This window comes from Hippoglossus hippoglossus, chromosome 15 (assembly GCF_009819705.1).
Source record: "Hippoglossus hippoglossus isolate fHipHip1 chromosome 15, fHipHip1.pri, whole genome shotgun sequence".
Taxonomy (NCBI): Eukaryota; Metazoa; Chordata; class Actinopteri; order Pleuronectiformes; family Pleuronectidae; genus Hippoglossus; species Hippoglossus hippoglossus.
Window position 1 is genome coordinate 25,166,863 of NC_047165.1, and position 20,460 is coordinate 25,187,322.

At 44.7% G+C, this 20,460-nt stretch overlaps 1 protein-coding gene across 1 annotated transcript in view; it reads right to left on the bottom strand.

Annotated features, from left to right (window-relative positions):
• Positions 1-2,778: 2,778 nt before the first annotated feature.
• The window catches only part of fbxw4 (F-box and WD repeat domain containing 4), a 104,884-nt gene continuing 87,202 nt past the window's right edge, over positions 2,779-20,460 (bottom strand). The window contains exons 8-9 of the mRNA XM_034609481.1: positions 3,080-3,221; positions 2,779-2,993 (exon numbers count right to left, since the gene is read on the bottom strand). Coding sequence (XP_034465372.1) covers positions 2,859-2,993; positions 3,080-3,221 — 277 coding nt within the window. The 3' untranslated portion in view covers positions 2,779-2,858. The remainder of the gene's footprint in view (positions 2,994-3,079; positions 3,222-20,460) is intronic.

Consider the following 20,460-nt stretch of genomic DNA (forward strand, 5'->3'; position numbering starts at 1 on the left):
TGATTTGCACTATGTGGTTTGCATGATTACACACTCTGTAAGGAGCTGTGGGGTTACCATGGTAACAAGGGCACCGGGAGGGGTTAAAAGCGGATGTTTTGGTGACACCCGGAAGTTCTCTGTAGCCGTAAAATGTTTGTAAATATAACGCACACCGAGAAGTGCACAAAACGGGAAATCTCCTGACTACTTCCCATCGACTCCTACAGTATCAATATTTTGCGATCGATCTGTCCACCCCTAGTTACTGGCAAATTCCACTTACTCTGAGAGCTTCAGACATCTCAGCCTTTGGTACACCTGACCATATCCTACAATATACAGTGATGGCATTTTGGATGAAACATGCTCCCGGCTCCTTCCAGAGGCCAATGTCCACAGTGCTGCTAGATGTTCCAAACTGCAATGTGTATCTGGATGATTTTGTTATATTTATGTAGGACTGTATTATGTCGACTGGAGGCAGCTTCTTTGACACTCAACCTGGCCAAGTGTGAATGCGACAACGCTACCGTCACCAACCGTGGTAAGGAAGTGGGACGAGGACAGGTAAGCTATTGTTAATTATTGTAGCGTAAAGATGAATTTGTACTCATTGTAAAAAGGGGGCACCAGCTCCTATTGGGCCAAATTTATAGAATTTAAATAATAATCAGTCTCAAATCATTAAGTCATGAATTCTCTATTCAATGCATCGCCGTTCTCTACTTGCAATGCAACAATAGACAAAAACATATATGAGATATATTGACTATTAACTACAAGGAAAGGAATATTAGGATGATGAATATGCAAAATGGAATTAATGAAAAATCTGGATTTATAGAAAGTGAGTGAATTGATCTTCAATTGGAATGTAGAGATTGTAATTCTGGTAACGACATCAACCTAGTCATTAATAGCAGAATGGAATAATTGGACCGAACCTGGAACCTGGATCTCTCTCAGATCACTCTGGTGCAAGCGCGGCAGTCTGCATATTTCTGACTGGTTGATGTCGGAACTGCTGTGGTTAAATAAATTTCTAAACTCGTATTTGTTATAAAAATCGCCAAAATTGCCTTTTACCACACAAAATCGTGAAAAACATTTAAACAAAGTCTTGATGAGGTTAATTAAAAAGATTAACAAAAAGATTATTTAGTGCAATAATAGTCTGATAAGCTGACTGTTGATTTTGCTTAAAGAAAAATAAAAAGTTACTTAAAAACGCATTATAGAAGTATTTCTGTAGATACATTTGAATGGTGAGACACTATATTAACTAAGTGTGAGAGATGGGTAAGGAGTTAAATAAAAGTGCAAAAGAAAAAAGATGAAGTGTAAGTCAAAAAAGGTGAAGTATGAAAGTGAAAAGTGTCTTTGTGTGACCACTGTTTTTCTCCCAAGGGGGTCGGTCGGACGTCCCTGGGGACAGTCACACTTATATCCTCTGTTTTGGAGGAGAAATGGTGATTTTGCATTGTTTAATTGTGTAACCAAAAGTCTAAAGGGCAAGGTTGCATATTCTATCTCCATCATGACCCAATAAAAATTCACTGTATGGTAAATATAAAACAATGTAAGGCAGAAAGTGAATAACACAAGTGTAGATTATTTAAAGGTGATGAATCAGAATTCATTTTGATAAAAGCAAAATAACTATTATACCATTATTAAAGATTACTAATATTCATACATGCATGTAACTATATGGTAAGGGAAATAAAACATAACGTAAGTAGTTGCAGTGTGTAACGTTCCCTTAGAGAATATATTTTCACGGTGTTAACGTGTTTTTTTTTTTGTCAGATCTGTATGTGTTAGTTACTTTCTTTGTAGCTTCTGTTTGTTATTGTTGGACTTTGTTTGAACTTTTCGCCATGATGCCCTGTAGGGGAGAACAGCCATTTTCTTTTAATCCTTACTTTTCTCCTGATTTTGTGTTGTTAAAGGGATTGTTCACCCAGAAATGAAAATGTACTCCTTATCTACTCACCACTATGCCGATGGATGGTTGGGTAAAGTGTTTGAGTCCACAAAACACTTTAGGAGTCTCACGGGTAAAGCAGAATCCAATACAATTGAAGTAACTAGTGACCAAAGCTTCAGACATAATAAAACAACAGAGAAAACACAAGATGCCTCCATACTGCTCATGTGGTGTGTATGATGTCTGAAGTTTTGATCAGTAGTTATTTTAATTGTATTGGATTCTGCTGCAACGCTGTTTACCCCTGAGGCTCCTAAAGTGTCTTGTGGACTCAAACACTTTACCCACCCCTCCATCGGCATAGTGGTGAATAGATAATGAGAGAATTTTCATTTCTGGGTGAACTATCCCTTTAAGGAGCTTAGTATTGTAACCTTTTGTTTTAGCTGGAGTTTAGTTGCTTTGTTTCTAGTTACGGTCGTTTTGTTTGTTGTTTTAGGCTTGGTTCTCCCTGATGTTTATTTTGTGCTTCGTACTGGCAATAAAAGAAATGAAAGATTGTCCCCCCTGACTCTTCATCTGGTTTTATGATACTCCTTTAACCCCTAGACCAGCTCAGGGACGTAACAGCAGGTCACATACTGTATTAGGTAATAATAATAACACAGTCCTTTTCCTCTGTTTTCGACAGTGATGTTGTACCAATTTAGATTATTCTAATGTATGAATGCACAAGTTTCATTAGAAGTTAGCAGCTAATTCGTCCGAAAATCTTATGGAGCTCTTCATCCTTGCAATGCCCTTTTCAAACACGTTAGTTCTTCTAAATTCAAAAACAGTAGACAAAACTGACAAAGCTCAATCAGTTCCTTTCAAAATGTAAAAACCTTTATTGTGAAAATGGCTTCATTGAACAGATAGTTTAAACTGTGTTTGTCTTTGTCAATCATCTTATGCAGATTGGGTTCTGTTGGAAGTCCAGTGAGTGCAGGGCAGTGGCCAGTGCTGCATACAGATGTGCGCTGCTGAATCTTAAACAGTACACCGGGCTGCTGCCTGACTCTGAGCTCAGCTGAAAGAACTAAACAAAAGTGTGCCACATGAGAAACTGTACTTATTCACAAAGTAAATACCATTGACATTTATTTCAATCTGAACTTTGTGTACCTGCAGGCATGCAGTTTGCCTTTTGTCCCACAGTCGTACAACACCATAGTACGAGGAGCCACTGGCTATCATGTAATTTCCATCTGTCTGGATGCAGTACAGAGTGCTGTCATGAGGCTCCTCCCACTCCATCACACACTTCCTGTTGGGAAAGATGGGAGAGTTCACAAACATCATGAGATGATCAGAGGTCGGAGCAAGATTTGCGGGTATTAAAGGTAATTTCAAGTAGGTTGTGCAGTAGGAAGACATAATATTTGACTGTGTCAACTTGGATGGACTGAAAAAACGTTATGTGGCTCGAGTTATTTGGTGAGTCTTTGTTGGAGAGTAGATTCATTTTGCAAGCTAATTGTATAAGTGACTATCCTGTACATGCAACAGCTCCTCTAAAAAATTATCAATACAAATCAATTAAAATAGGAATCTATTTGTGAGGGTTTGTTTGATTACGCTGCACCTTGTCCACTGTACAGACCAAAATAAATAAAACAGGGACACACTTTCAATTCTTTTAACTTTGTGATCCTCCACCTTGGGTTTCAAAGGTTATAGGAACATTTGAATTGTTGACTGTCAGCTAAGCTTTTTTTTAAAGGTAAACAAGGCTAAGGAAATAAGGGGGTAGAGGTCATCACTAACCAGAAGGTTGGTGCTTCAATCCCAGTCTAATCCATTCTACGTGCCAAATGGCAGATACTAAACCCCAATGTGTGTGATTGATGTGTGACAGAGAAAGTGCTGCACATACATGTACCGTATTAATGTGTGTGGTAAATGGTAACATTTTACTCTAACCAATTTAAGTGGTTAGCAATGTGCCATATAAAACAGACCACTTACATGACATAATTTCATTATACATATTATAAACAAACAGTATGTACAATATAACATACAAGATGTACAGTCAAACGTAGCAAGGGATATTGTAAAAGAAAAAAAGAAATGTGGAGAGGAATCGGAACAGTTGTGCACATTGTATTTAATCAATCAGCTGGTTGTTATGACACTTGTATATATCATAATTGTATCAATAATAAAAGTACCAATTAATAACAACAATAATGATAATAATTGGATAATCCATAATCATCAAGTAGTAGTATCATAGATCTTAAGTCAGAGATACCTGTAGAATGAGGACTGCCAGAGAGAGAGAGACGGAGAAGCCGCTCTCAGACATGCACTGAACTCTGGATAATCTCCTCATAGTATCCAGAGGGGCTGTATGTGAGAACGAAAATGCCCAAGTCAGAGGGCTGCAGACAATCTCTGCAGAGTTTTCCTGTTGGCTCCTATTACAAACTCTGGATAATGTCTGAATGAGCCCATGTGAGAATAAAGCAGGAAATTATCCTGCTCCACTGGGAGCGAGTGGGCGCACTGATAACATTTCTAACATTCAATGGATGCAAAAAATTATAATAATACAAATATCTCAGAATGAAAAAGAGGTGCCATGCATGCAAAAGACTCCAACAAAGATGTCAAATTGAAGAGATTCGAGAGGTTTGGTGATACAGGTCAACACCGGTGTTGATGTGTGCTGCAAACGAAAACACATGATTTACTACAGCAGAAATAATGTTATGTCTTGCCTCCTGCATGCAGCTCCGCCCAAACGCTGCAGAGACTTTTCTGTTGTGAACGCGTCTGACCGGAAAATCTCCTGCTGTGTTCTTCATATGTGAAAGTCAAGTTCCTGACAGTATTGTGCGGAGTTCATGACTGGAAACGTATTATGGGAATGGGACACCAAATGCGTTGTGGAACATGAGAGGGTGAGTAACAGGGAGAACCCATTACCCAGAGATTTATAAAATGACTAACTTCCCTGCTTTATCAACCTCTTCACTCCTGTACAGAGCAGAAAACAGCCGTGGACAACTACGAAAAAGGAAAACATAACAAACCTTCCAAAAAACGTATTGCACAAAAGGAGAACAGATTCGCTCCACTTCTACAAGATGCCTGATTGGCCTGCATGACTTCTCATCCTCATAGAGAAGGGTAAGAACTTTGAGTAATTCAAAAAGTAAAAGGCTACAGAGAAAGTTAATGCTGGCCCTTAATGTCCATGACCAAAAATAATAAAAAAAAATATTTTAAAAAGTGTTGCTACATAAACAAATAACGTTTCTGTCCCAATCTGTTAGCATGTGAGAGTTTTGCTGAACAGTTTTTGGGTTATTATTTTCAGGCTGTGAAGAAATTCTATTTTTTTTATTCAATATCAAGTTTTTGTCTTATATACTGTGGAGAAGATAGGGGTGCAAATCTCTAGGCACCTCACGATTCCATTCCGATTTAGAGGGCGACGATTCGATGATAACACAATTATTATAAATATTATCATAAATGAAGTCAAGCAGCTATGGCCCTTATATAAAAGTGCTGCCCATAGATGGACTATGTGAATGGGTAAATGGCAAAAAAAATTGGTACTGTAAATAACTTACTAAATAAAAAATGTCAATCTTTTTTCACTGCACCATAACAAGTAAGTATAAGGACCCCATAGAATGTAATGGAAGTGCTTATGGAAATGTTTTACAACTCAGAGAGAGGAGCTGGGCATCAGACAGGCAGAGACAGTCCAGACAGAGGCATGACTCTTAGTTAAGTTTGTTAGTTTTTGTCTCCGATTTATAATGTAAAAGCCCTCTCGTATCTAGACTGGTAAAAAGTTTAAACATGAGTCTTTTTGTTGTGTTGAACTGTGTAGTTATGAGTATGAAATGAGAGTGGCGGAAGGGTCAGAGCCAGGTGACAGGGGCCCAGCACATCATGAGGACCCTATTGCCAGCACCAGCACAGAGGATATGGCCAGATGCAGCAAAGATCATGATGACCCTTGTATGTATATATATATTATATATAACACCCAGCAGCAGGACCGGTATCTGCTCCTTTTGGGTGGGGGAACAGGAAGAGCACTGCCAGAGCCCTACAAAATGACCTCCACCTGGTGTGCATGTCTCTGACCAAATGGTCAGAAACAGACTCCATGAGGGTGGCATGAGGGCCCAACGTCCTCTAGTGGGACTTGTGCTCACAGCCCAGCACTCTGCAGCTCGATTGGCATTCGCCAGAGAACACCAGAATTGGCTGGTCCGCCCCGTTCTCTTCCATGATAATAGCAGGTTCACACAGAGCATATGTGACAGGAGTGAAAGAGTCTGGAGACACTGTGGTGAACGTTATGCTGCCTGTAACATCATCCAGCATGACCAGTTTGGTGGTGGGTCAGTGATGGTCTCGGGAAGCATATCCTTGGAGGGTCGCACAGACCTCAATTTCATAGTCAACAAAACCCTGACTGCTGTTAGGTACCAGGATAAGCGATTGTCAGACCTTACGCTGGTGCAGTGGGCCCTGTGTTCCTCCTGGTGCAGGATAATCCCGGCATCAATGTGACTAGAGTTTATAGGCAGTTCCTGGATGATGAAGGCATTGAAGCCATTGACTGGCCCTCACGTTCCCCTGACCTAAAATCAAATTGAGCACCTATGGGACATTAACTATCGTTGTATCCGATGCCGCCAAGTACCACCACAGATTGTCCAGGAGCTAACTGATGCCCTGTTCCAGGTCTGGGAGGAGATCTCCCAGGACACTCATCAGGAGCATGCCTGAACGTTGGGAGTGCACACAGGCATGCAGGGTCACATTATGAGAGGCTGTGATGACACCTGCTACAGCAAAGCCACCCAACAAGCAGACTTTAGTTTAGGTTCCCTGTCTTCCACATCCCTAAGCACCCGAGGGCTCAGTTGAGAACACTGGCCAGACTTCAAACTTCAAATAGACTACAATTCGCCACATTGCCCCCTCATTTCAGTGGTCTCATCCCCTCCCGTTTGCAGGTGGAGTAGGCCCGGGTGTTACCCTCATGGAGATAAAGCTGGTGCAGCTGTATCAGTGCTGCTGGTGCAGTCAAGTGGCTAATGCAAACTTGACTGTTAATCCGGCCAAGTGCGAGTTTGCAATGGTCAAACTGCAAGAGTCATGTGGTGGGGCATTGCAGAGTGTGTCCAGAGCATGCAAAGGTGCATGCTATTGAAGACTATGCTCCACCTCCTACTAAGAAAGCGCTCCTGCATTTGTTGGGCCTTGTGAGATACTATCACTGCTTTTGCAAAAATGTTTCTACTATGGTTGTCTCCCTCACTAATCTATTGAAAGCTAAGGTTAAGTATGTTTGGTGTGCAAAGTGCCAGAGGGCTTTTGAGAGCATGAAACGTGGAATAGGGTTTTCAAACTTGGGAGTGGACAAGCCAGTGTGTTTCTTTCCAAGGAAATCTGAAAAATTCAGTGATTGAAAAGGAAACCCAAGCTTCTCAGTCCTTTGCAGTCTCCTAATCAGAGGCTGGTTTATTGGGCTCTGTTTCTCCAGTCCTACAATCTGGACATTTACCACATCGAGGGAAAGACAACGGTGTGGGGGAATGCATTGTCTCATGCCCTTGTCCAGTAATATTAAGATTCCTTTAATGTAGGGTACATAAAAACTTTGCGAAAGGACATTTCGCATGAAAGAAAAACATAGCAAATAGAAAAAGACAATATAGTGCAACAAAAAATTATAGATAATAATATAAATAAATAAATAAGTCTTTCTGTTTTGATTAACAGACTGGTCACCGAAGGATAGAAACTATTCTTTAGACCTGTTGTCCTCGAGCAAATGCTCCTGTATTTCCTCCCTGACTGCATAAGAGAGAATGGACTGTGAGAGGGATGAGTGGGATCATTTATAATGCTGTCTCCTCTACGGATGAGTCGTGGATGTCCAGTGGAGATGGCAGCGGTGTACCAATGATCCTAACTCTGCCACAGATACTTTCCTCTCTACTCTGTTCTCCTCTCTTGATTCTCTCTGTCCTCTTAGTTCACTGCAGGTGTGCAAGTCCTCCCCAGCTTCTTGGTTGTCCGACAGAGCCATGCACTATACGGGCATCAGAAAGGAAATAGCAGAAATCAAAAGACCCTGATGACCTGTTCACATATCAAGCTCTTTTCTCCTCCTTCTCTGCCTCTATTACTGCAGCCAAAAGTTTTTTTTAAATCAGACAAAAATAAAATCCTCGTTCTCCAACCCCAAAAAACTCTTCTCAATCATCAATCAATGACATTTTTATTTGTATAGCCCATATTCACAAATCATAATTTGTCTCATAGGGCTTAACAAGTTGTGATATCCTCTGCCCTTAGCCCTCAACAAGAGTAAGGAAAATACAAAAGAAAACCTATTAACAGGGAAAAAAGATCTGACCTCTGCACCTTATCCAGAATGCAGCAGCTCGACTGGTCTTTAACCTACCTAAATGAACTCACACTACTCCGCTTCTCCGCTCCCTTCACTGGTTACCAGTGGCTGCCCGTATCCGTTTCAAAACACTAGTACTTGCGTACTGTGCTGTAAACGGATCAGGTCCAGGCCACTTGGAGCACGCCCGGGTTGTTGCCGCTTGCTAAAAACACATCTCTTCCGACTACACCTTGGCTAAGAAGATGATGGTCTAATAACAGTTGTTAACTGTAAAAATAAAAACTGCCTTTATATATTTCACTTACATGTAGCACTTTGTAGTTTGGGCTTTTTTGAAGCTAATGTACTTACACAATTCTTGCTGTTCTGGGTTTGTACCCTCATGGTTGAATGCACTTATTGTAAGTCACTTTGGACAAAAGCTTCAGCTAAATGATGTAATGCAATCTTCTCTGCAGTTCTGACTATTCTTTCCAGTCACTGTCTCTCCTCTGCTCTGCTGTTCCAAAACCAGGAGGTGACGCAGTATATAGGGATACTCTAAAGGGTGCCATGGTAGTAGAATGTCATGGCTGGAGTGGGGAGGTCCGCCTTCCTAATTCTGTGGAGGTGGTGGAAGCATCGTTGGGCCTTCTTGATGACGGCTGTGGTGTTATCTCTGGGGGTTATGTCATCAGTCAGATGAACCCCTAGGAGCTTTGTGCATTTGACCCTCTCAACAACAGAACCACAGATGGTCAATGGATGGTGATTATTTTAATCCACCCTCCTAAAGTCAATAATCATCTCCTTGGTTTTTCCTTTGTTGAGAGTGAGATTGTGTGGTTTGCACCAGGTTATGAACTGCTCCACCTCACTCCTGTACACTGACTCATCTTCGTTGCTGATGAGGCCTACAACTGTAGTGTTGTCAGCAAACTGTGATTAGCATTGAAACTTGCAGGACAGTCATGTGTCAGCAGCATAAAAGGTAATGGCCTCAGTATGCACCCTTAGGTAATCCTATGCTTACTGTGATGGAGTCAGATGTGTTTGCTACCAATTCTGACTTTTGACCGTTTCTGTGTTAGGTGTTATCCACTAGCTGTTGTGCTGAGACTGTGTTGAATGCTGATCTGAAGTCAATTAGCAGGATCCTGGCTAGGTTTTTTATCTTCCAGATGAGTCAGAGGGAGGTGAAGCAGGGTGGATATAGCATCTTCTGTAGACCGGTTTGCCCTGTATAAACCTGTGGGTGAGGGAACTAACAAGACACAGGTGGATGTAATGAGTGCAGAGCAGGTAATCAAGGTGCAGTATCCTTGAAAATGCTTCATTGTGTACTTTCAAAGAGAGGGGCTGCTTTATATGCATTTTTAATGTTTGTGTAAATAAGTCCAGTGTGTTATTTCCTTTTGTTGAACAGTTCACCTGCTTATTTTAGGCAACACAGACTTAAGTCCTACCTTGTTGAAATCCCCTGCAATAATGTAAAACTAGTCAGGGAGGGCAGTCTGCAGCTGACTGATGGTATTGTAAAGTTCTTCTTGGTTGCAAGAAAGTAATCGAGAGCTGATCACCAGCAGAAAAAGGGTTACCAGGGCAACCTCATGAGAGCTGGGCCACTGGAACAAGACATTCAAGGACTAGGGCGGAAAACATGGAATTTATGGAATGCTACTAGACAAGCAACTCCTGTGATGGGGTATATTTAGGATCTATTGATATTTGAAAACCAACATCTAAGTAAAAAAAAAAAAAATACTAGCTCAGTGTTATAATGTCAGGATGACAGATAAAGGGGGGAATCATCATTCCCACAGATAGCTTTAACACAAAGGCAGCTGACCTGACATTGAAGACCACCACTATTAAGCTTGATACCTGGAACCTCCATAGCTGATTACCAAGGTAAGTCATAAAGTACATAAATTCTGTAAGAAGATATGAGTGCAGCACAAAGTATGCCAACAATCACCATAATATCAATGGGGGTTAGTGGATATGATAGCAGACCACTGCAAACTCCCAGAACAAGAGCTTGTGACCAAGCGATTGACGATGGCAGACATCCAAGAAAGAGTGTCTAGTATTAAGAGTTGTATTGCACCAGACCCTGACATGCTTCACACTTACTGGCTAAGGAAAATAACCACAGTCCATGAATGCCTGGCAGCACAAAAGAACCAGCTGCAAGTTGATGGGACTCACCCAGAGTACTACTGGCCCATAACCTGCCTCTGCACACAAAGCTCATGTCAGACATCGTAGCAGCTAATGTGAGTAGGCACATGGCTCAATACATGTGCTGGGCCCAGAAACAAATCAGTAGTAACACCAGGGGAGCCAAGACAAAGCAGTTACTTGTAACTCGAGTCTGGACTTCAGATTCCAGATTGACAAATAGCTGCTGGCTAGCAAACCAGACATAGTGGTGATGGAAAAAGAAGAGATGAGGGAAGTAGTGATAGATATGGCAATCCCAGTGGACAGTAACATTAGGTGAAATCAAATGTGATCCCCCTGGAGCATTAGGAGTTGTGACCCCGAAATATAATATTATTACTTATATTGTTATTGTGAATTATTGTGTCAAGGATAATATAATATAATAAAAGTTCTGATATTTTGACAGCCCTATTTTGAAGCCTGTGACCCCATGACAGAGATAAAGTTCCGAGACACTTATTTGATTTTAGTTGTGTTTTGTTATACCAGCAGTTTTAATGGAAATTTTTATAAAATAACCGTTCAATATAAACCCAATCACAAATTTGGAAACTAAGACGTTAGTAATTACTTTAAAACAATTAATTGACTGTGTAACAACTGAACCAATTTCCTGTGTTGTGTGTGTAGGAGATGATTCAACTTCCTATGATTCCAACAAATAAAAAAGCCTCTCGCAATCTGTCTGAATCGAAAACTTTAGGGGAAAATTCATGGGCAGAAAATACATATGACCAAAATCCTCCTTTCTCTTAAAGGCCCCATATTGTGTAAAATACATTTTCTGGGCTTTTACTATCCGTAATTACTTGAAGGGGGTCAGTAGGGACCCTCAAAGTATGAAAACAGTCACTCTGCGGACATTTTCACTCAGTCCATTCGAAGAAATATGTTATTGAAACGTCTCGTTTCGTACTTCCTCCCCTGTATGAGTCATATGGGTTCGCACTCGTCTCTAAGCCCCACCCAGTCGGTACCAGTCTAGGCTCCGAACCCACTGCCCCACCACCCCTCCACACTGAATGCGACACCAAGCAGACTTGTTGCTGAGCTAGCAGCTTGTTAGCTACCACAGGCTAACCACAACAAACAACTCTGAAGAAACACTGCAGCGTGGAGGGATTCAAGGAAGAGAATGTGTCCGTGCACATTCCTCCTAAGAACGTTAGTGTTCGAGACCAGCGGTTACGCTTTATTTCTTCTGTTGTGCTCAGTACGGAGTAACATAGACGTTTCTCATTACTGAAACTCCGTTGTGAAACTCCGTACTGTAACTAGCGACGATACTCCTACATTGGCCGACTGTCCTGCTAAAACAACATGAGGACGGTGTAACTTACCGTTCAGAAACATCCTGTTGTAACCCACTGTAAATATGTGGCTGTTCTTCTATAGCTGTATCAAACAGCGTGACTTTCAGCTGTGTTTACAGCCAGAGATCATCAAATGCGCCAGAATGAGACCGGTGATAGGCCTGGTCGCGTGTCACTCAAAGCGCAGTCAGCCAATCAGAGGAGGGGCTCAAAAGGCAAAGGGTGAAAACGTGTATTTCCATCACATGGAAAATACACATTGCAGCAGTTTTTTCAACTTTAAACCACTGATATATCATCTTAGGGGTACCAATACCTCCAATTAAATCCCAGAAAGGAGTAAAATATGGGGTGAAGTTGCATGTTGTAGGTGAATACCCCTCACCTCACCCTTCCAAACATAAAATTGTATATATATATGTGATATTTAGTTTGTCCAGTCTGTGCTAAAGTTAAAAAACATGGCGGCCTCCGTAGAGAGGGGTTGCTCCGGATGTAAAGATAAAGGTGCGCTCACCACAAAAATTGGATGAACTTCAGATCCTGGTGGCTAGAGTCAGAGACTTTTCTTCATCTTCCGTCTTGTGTTTCACGGAGACGTGGATGTGTGAATCAATACCGGACTCTGCGCTGTTCAGAGCGGACCGAGACACAGTTTCGATACAAACAGCAGCTAGTGTCATGACGTGACAGTGATCCAGCAGCACTGTTCTCCTGTTCTGGAAACTTTCTTCATAAACGGCAAACCCTTCTACACTCCTCGTGAGTTTGCCTCATTCATTCTGGTCGATGTTTGCATTCCACTGCAGGCACACGTGCAGGACGCACAGCGCATGCTTGCCGACCGAAGGAAGGAAACCTCAGCCATGAACTCTCCAAATACAAACAGTTTATTCGATTTCAGACCAGACAGGAGAACACTTTGGATCACTTTTACACTTCAGTCAGTGGAGCCTATCACGGTGCCCCCCCGCATTGCACTGGGACACTCTGACCACATCATGGTCCACCTGATTCCCAGATACAGGCAGAAATAAAGCTCTCAAAACCTGTTGTGAGGACATCTAAGAAGTGGACCAGGGAGGCTATGGAGGACTTTCAAGTGTGTTTGGACTGCACTAACTGTGATGTCTTCAGGTCTGCTACCAACTGTCTAGATGAATACACAGAGGCTGTGACTTCATACTTCATCAGTTTCTGTGAGGACTGCTGTATCCCATCACGTACCGGGTGAGTTACAACAACGACAATCCCTGGTTCACAGCCAAACTCAGACAGTTAAGGTTGGTGAAGGAGAAGGCTTTTAGGAGTGGAAACAGGGACAGGTTTAAAGAGTCCAAGTACAGCAGGGCGGCGAGAGATGCCAAATGACAGTACTCAAGAGAAACTTCAACACCAATTCTCAGCTAATGACTCTGCTTCTGTCTGTAAAGGGCTCAGACAGATCACAAATTACAAACCTTCAGCCCCCCACTCCATTAATGACCTGTGCCTGGCCAACCAGCTGAACAAGTTCTACCATCGTTTTGAAAGACATTCGGACAGACCTGACACCATCCCCCACGATGTCGCCCCTATCCAAAAGTATCACACCAGCTCAGCAAGGTTGCATTCTTTCTCCTCTGCTCTTTTACCTGTACACGAACAGCTTCACCTCCAGTCACCAGTCCATCAAGCTCATGAGGTTCTCGGGCGACACCACCCTCATGGGACTCAACTCTGACGGGGATGAGACTGCTTACAGGTAGGAGATTGACCACCTGGTGACCTGGTGTAGTCAATCAATCAATCAATCAAATTTTATTTGTATAGACCATATTCACAAATCACAATTTGTCTCATAGGGCTTTAACAGGGTGTGACATCCTCTGCCCTTAACCCTCAACAAGAGTAAGGAAAAACGACAACAACAAAAAAACTTTTAACAGGGTAAAAAGAAGGTAGAAACCTCAGAGAGAGCCACATGTGAGGGATCCCTCTCCCAGGACGGACAGAAGTGCAATAGATGCCATGTGTAATTGTTGTAATGTCTTGTTGTAATCATAGTCCATGGTCAGCAGCCACCATGACCAGGATCCACCATCACGATCGGATGCCACCATAGTCCACAATCATGATCCACTGCCGCCATCAGGATCCACCATCAGCTGCCACCTCGATCGTGATCCACCACCACTATCCACAATCAGATGCCAACACGATACAGAATCCACCATTATTATCACGATCAGCCAGCACAATACAGGATCCGCCATTATTATCACGATCAGCCAGCACGATACAGGATCCGCCATTACGATCACGATCTCTGATTCTCGACCATCATAATCCACGATGTGGCCGCAGCCCTGGATCTGCGGACGATAAGGCATAGGGACTCCGGGGAAGAAGTCAAGTCAGTAACATGTATTGATGAGATATTAATTTATTTGATGTGATAATGAGGGAGAAGAGGAAGGAGAAGCTGGGAAGAGAAGCTCCGTGTGTCATGTGTCCCCTGACATTCTAGACCTATAGCAGCATAACTAAGAACTGTGACAACAACTTGGAGCTCAACGCTCTCAAAACAGTGGAGATGACTGTAGACTTCAGGAAGAGCTAAGTCCAGCCTGCCCCCATCACCCTGTGTGACTCTTCAGTGGAAACCATGGAATCATTGCACTAGATGGGCACCTTCATCACCCACGACCTAAAGTGGGAGCTGAACATCGGCTCCTTCACAAAAAAAGCCCAGCAGAGGATGTAGTTCATGCAACAGCTGAAGAAATTTAACCTGCCAAAGCAGATGATGGTGAACTTCTACACTGCCATCATTAAGTCCATCCTCCTTATCCATCACTGTATCGTATGCTGGTGCTACTGCCAAGGACTGGGCCAGACTTCAGCGCATTATTCGCTCCGCTGAGAAGGTGATCAGCTGCATCTTGCCCTCGTCAACAGGACTCTGAGGCGTGCAGGTAAGATTGTGGCCGACCCCTCCCAACCAGGACATGGACTGCTGCTGGCCCTATCAATAAGGCCCAGGACCCTTTAACTAAACTGCACCGATGTCCCTGCCTGGGACTGTGACACTTTGATCCTTTAAAAATTACAATAACTGTACATTTTGCACAATCCCTCCACTTATAGTATTTTTTATTTTGCTAATAGTATGTTTTTTTTAATATTTTGTTTTTGTTTCCTATTTTTATATTTTCTATATTTATAATTGCACAAACACAACACAGCAAATTCCTTGTAACCTGCTTGGCAATAAAACCCGATTCTCTTAAAGGATGTTTACACCAAGACGCTTTTCAATCTTGCCAAGAAGGTAATAGTGAGGGGACCATGGACATGGCTCGTACACGTTTTTTTTCATGACTGAATATTCTGTCATCGTCTTATCAAATATTATTGTTGAGCCGTTTTCATACATGACCTGTGGGTAAAATCCAGAGAATTGGCTATAGAGTTTACCCGCAGTCTGCCTTTCACTTATGCACAACACAGCGGGAGGTTCTCTGCACAGACGCCTTCACAACAGCATAAAATACTCCAAATTATTGAGGCGAGAGATGGAGCAACCGGGTGCAGCAGACAGAGGCAGGAAGTGACGTATTAACTCCGCTGTGGAGATCACGTGATCATGTTAACACCCAGACAGTTTCGTCAGCTCTTATCACCACAAACTCTCTTGCCATCTTCGTTGGTGTCTTCTTAGAAGTGTCATCAACCAATATTTTCGATGTTACAGCAGGCTTCTGGTCCAATGACCTATCCTCGACAGCTGTCTTTTCCTCAGCTTTGTCTACAAACAACAACAATTCTTGATCAACTATCCATTTTTCATCCAATTAACAACCCACTTCTCTTTTCCTTTTCACACTTATCCCCACCACAATACACACACACACACACACACCCTACCCCCCAATGCTCTGCTTAACAACCGGGGTCTTTGCTTTAACTCGAGCCTGCATCCTAGCTATAGCTTATTCTGACACCATTTACTGTATACCAACCAATATGCTTTTGGGGCTGTGCATGACTGATACATTATGGAAGCACCGTGTTTTTTTTTCACTTCAGATACAAGTATTGAGAATACAAAATTTCCCAGGCAAAAGCAAAAGCTGACATTGCAGCCAAGACAGTGAATGTTTCCCCTGCTTCTCTTGTGGTAAAATGTCAACCTCTTCTCATGAAAAAGTACCCACTATTCATGACGCGGCTGCTTTACAAGCTGTTGCTGACACCTCTGTTGTGCCTGGTTGTCTTCTCACTGATGGGATGTGGCGCTCCTCGAATATCTTTGCTTCTGCCTTTTGTCCTCTGTTTGACTCAATCCACAACCTATTGTTTGACAGTAGTTTTACCTTAATGTGATGGTATAAAAGTTAGCTAAAGGCTTAGAGTACCCAGCCTTTCTGGAGTTGCTGGGTGACTTCCCGAACAGCGTTCCACCTGGAGAAACCTGGACAGGCTGGGAGATCAGCCTGCTTGAACAGTGGTCAAAGTAGTGTCTTGTTATTGGACATCTGTGCTTGTCATGGATTGGCCATAATAAATACCATGTTTGAACATAAGGTAGTTCCTACGTGAACTTGGTACCAGAACACCTTAGACCAGGGGTTCCCAAACTTTTCCAAGCCAAGGGCCCACATATAGCATAAGCCTCTGGTGGGGAACGCCCAGTTGCAAACGTTTTTTAAATTACGTGTGCAATATGATGTCAAATATCCAAAATCAAACATACAGCTTCTTAATATATTTCCCTTTTTTTTTATTAATAACTAATAATCTGTCTTTTTTCTGTTACAAACATTCCTTGTCATTTCTGTACAGTAATATTAACCGTAAACATATTGTAGCGTCCCCGCCTCACAGACGACAAGGAACCTCTTCTCTTATTTGTGACTTTATTAAAGTCAACACGAACACGAATGTCACACTTCTTGTTCTTAACTCCGACACTCCTAACAACAACTTTGTCTTCTCCACAAACCAGCCAATGAGAGCCTGTCATCCCACACAACCCCACAGCCATTGGTCTAGAACTGTCACATGCCCCACCCCGACCTGTTCACTGACCCTCAGGACATCTCAGTACTTATTTAACACAGTGTACTTAGCTGAACATAAGTCATAACGACCACATAGCAGTCAAACAGAACATAACCCTAACTACCAGTCCGTTACACTACCTCCCCCCATCAAAGTCCCTCGTCCCCGAAGGAACAACAAAGACTCCCAGGCGGTCAGGAGGTCTGCGGTTCCTCTGCGGCCGCGGCGGCCCTGCAGCAGAGGGGGGTCCAGCCAACGTGGAATCCGGGGCAGGGACCAGGAAAAGGGGAAAGGATCCTGACTGTGGGGAACTTGATAAGGAACACGGCACATCAGAGGGGTATTGGGGAGAAGATCGAACAGTGTCCCTGACACCCTGTGTTCCAGTCTCCAATCGCAGTGGGGTCGCCGTGCCCCGATAGGGAGCCAGTCTATCTCTGTGGAGGGCAACCTTCCTTCCTCTCAGCGGCAGCTGGACCCTGTACACAACTTCACTCAGCCTCTCCAGGACCCTGCAGGGCCCCATCCATTTGCTGTCCAGCTTTGGGCACCTGCCTTTCTTCCTCTGTGGGTTGTACACCCAGACCAACTCGCCGGCTTTGAAATGCCGTCCTCTGGTATGTATGTCGTAGTTCCTCTTCTGCCTGGCCCCTGCACTCTGCAGCTGGCCCCTGGCAAACTTGTGAGCGGACTCCAGGCGGTCCTGTAATTTCCTGGCATATTCAGGCCCAGGAGGATCCACTGGGGTGTCCAGAGGTTTGCCCATCATCATTTCAGCCGGAGTCCGGATTTCCCTGCCTAGCATGAGTAGGTCGAGGGAGCAGGATGTGGAGTCTTGGGCAGCAGACCTGTAAGCCATCAACACGAGGGGAATATGGGTGTCCCAGTCTCTTTGGTGTTTAGCCGTCACTATGGCAAGTTGTTGCGCCAGTGTGCGGTTGAACCGCTCGACCAAGCCGTCACTCTGCGGGTGGAGAGGTGTGGTGCGTGTCTTATGGGAGCCCAGCTTTTCGCACATGGTTGCAAACACATGGGACTCAAAGTTCCTGCCCTGGTCGGTGTGGATGACCTCGGGTGCCCTGAACCGGCTGAACATTCCTTTCACCAAAGCATCTACAATGGTCTCCGCTTCCTGGTCAGGCAGGCTGTATGCCTCTGGCCACTTGGTGAAGTAGTCCATGACGGTGAGGACGTAGCAGTTACCCCTCTCCGAGCGGGGGAATGGCCCTAGAACATCGACCCCGACTCTCTCCCTGGGACCCCCTGTTGGAAACTGTTGGAGTTGTGCATGGGATCTGTCTGTGGGGCCTTTGCGTGCGGCGCAGCGGCAACAATAATCTTCCACATCTCGCCTGTGTTGGCCCCAGTAGAATCCCTGTCGGAGGCGGCGGAGAGTCTTAGAGATCCCAAAATGACTAGATCCAGGAGCTCCATGTACCGCCCGGAGCACAGTCTCCTTCAGAGCCCCTGGAACCACCACCTGCCACCGTGTCTCTCCTGTAGCTGGTTCCTTCCACCCCCTTTGTAGAACCCCATTACACAGGCGCAGGGTTTCAAACACTGACCATAGTCCCTTTGTGGCCCGAGAAAACACAGATACTTCCTCCTACCGCGGTTTGTGTCGTGCTGCCACCCACATGCATACTGGCCTGATGTCACCATCCTCCTCTTGATTTTTCTTCCACTCCACTGTATCCACAGCCACTAGTCCCTGATCGGCAGACGGACCCCCAGGTCCCAGAGCTGCACATTTCACCTCAGTCTTTAAGCATTTGCACTCCTGTGCCTCCCTTTTTCGCAGTAGCGGCAGCCGTCGCTGTCGCAGGGCAGACGGGAGAGTGCATCTGCGTTGCCATGCTGCATACCTGGTCTGTGTACCACTGTGACGTCATATGCCTGTAGTTCCTCGATCCAGCGTGCCAGCTGGCCTTCCGGCTCCTTGAAGGACATTAACCACTGTAAAGCGGAATGATCAGTCCGGACAGTGAAGTGGAGGCCCCCCAGGTAATATTTGAAGTGCCGGATGGCGCTGACCACAGTGAGCAGTTCCCGCCTGGTGACACAGTAGCGACGTTCAGCCTTGTTGAATGTCCTGCTGTAGTACGCCACCACTCTTTCTCCCCAGGTGTCACCTGGGCCAATACAGCACCTGAGCCGACGTTGCTGACATCCGTGTCAAGAACGAAAGGGAGAGTGAGGTCAGGCGGGGAGAGGATCGGTGCCTCCAGCAGGGTTTCCTGCAGCGAAGTGAACGCTGTCTGACACTTTTCTGTCCATAAGAACGCCTCCCCTTTCTTCAGCAGGCAGAACAAGGGCGCAGCTATGCAGGAGGACAGGCCGAGGAAGCTCTTTAGGTCCTGTACAGAACTGGGGGTGGGCCAGTTCTTCACTGCTTGTACTTTCTCTTCCATGGTGCCAACACCGCCCTCGCCAACCGTGTGACCAAGGAAAGTCACTTCCCGTCTCATGAAGCAGCACTTCTGGGGATGCAGTTTCAGTCCTGCTGCTGCCACCCTCTCCAGCACCCGTTTGAGGGACCTGAGGGCAGACTGAAAGGATTCTCCGTGATGTACAACACACTCTAGGTGGGGAATATCAGCCAGCACCTTGTCCATCAGCCTCTCGAACGTGGCGGGGGCATTGCAGAGGCCAAATGGGAGGACCTTAAACTGCCACAAACCTCCGTTGGTGATGAAGGCAGCTTTGGGTCTGGCCTCAGGGGCGAGAGGGACCTGCCAATATCCGCTGCGCAGATCCAGCGAGGAGAACCAGGAAGACCCCGCCACTGAATCAAGGGCCTCATCAATGCGCGGAAGGGGATAAGAGTCCTTTTTGGTCACTTTGTTGAGGGGCCTGAAGTCCACGCAGAATCAAAAGTCGTCCTTCTGCTTTTTGGGGACCATGACTACTGGGGAGGCTCATGAGCTGGAGGAGGGCTCAATGAGTCCAGCCTGTTGCATCTGCCACAGAGTTTTGTCCGCAGCTATTTGTCTGGCCAGGGGAAGGCGTCGTGGTCTCATCCTAATGGGCTGTGCCTCTCCAGTTTCGATGTTGTGTTCAATGAGATCAGTCTGACTAACATCATTCTCTGACAAAGAAAAACAGTCCTTGAACTCCAGCAGAAGCTGTAGTAGCAGACTCTGTTCATTGGGGGTTAGTCCATCACAGTTGTTCTGCCAGACCCCCCTCACCGCCAGTGCTCTCTCTTCTCCCTCAGGCTGTGTAGCAGGGGCTGGTCGTAGGTGCAGGCCAGTGGTTGGTGGGGTGGAAGATGGCGTAGGCAGCGCCTCTGAGGAACTGTAGCACCCAGGCATGTCTGTCCCGGTCTCAGTTGTCCCTGTTGTAATGTTGTGAGTCACAAGACAGCCTGGCTGGGGTGGTCGCCGATACATCTGGATAGTGTGTCCATCTGGAAAAGTGAGGGTCCCCCTCCTTGTACTAATTACACAGTCCAATGCCCCAAGAACAGTTCAGAGCGAAGCAGGCTGGCTGTTGAGCACAATCCGAACCGTCTCTTTAAAGCCCCCACTAACGCATCA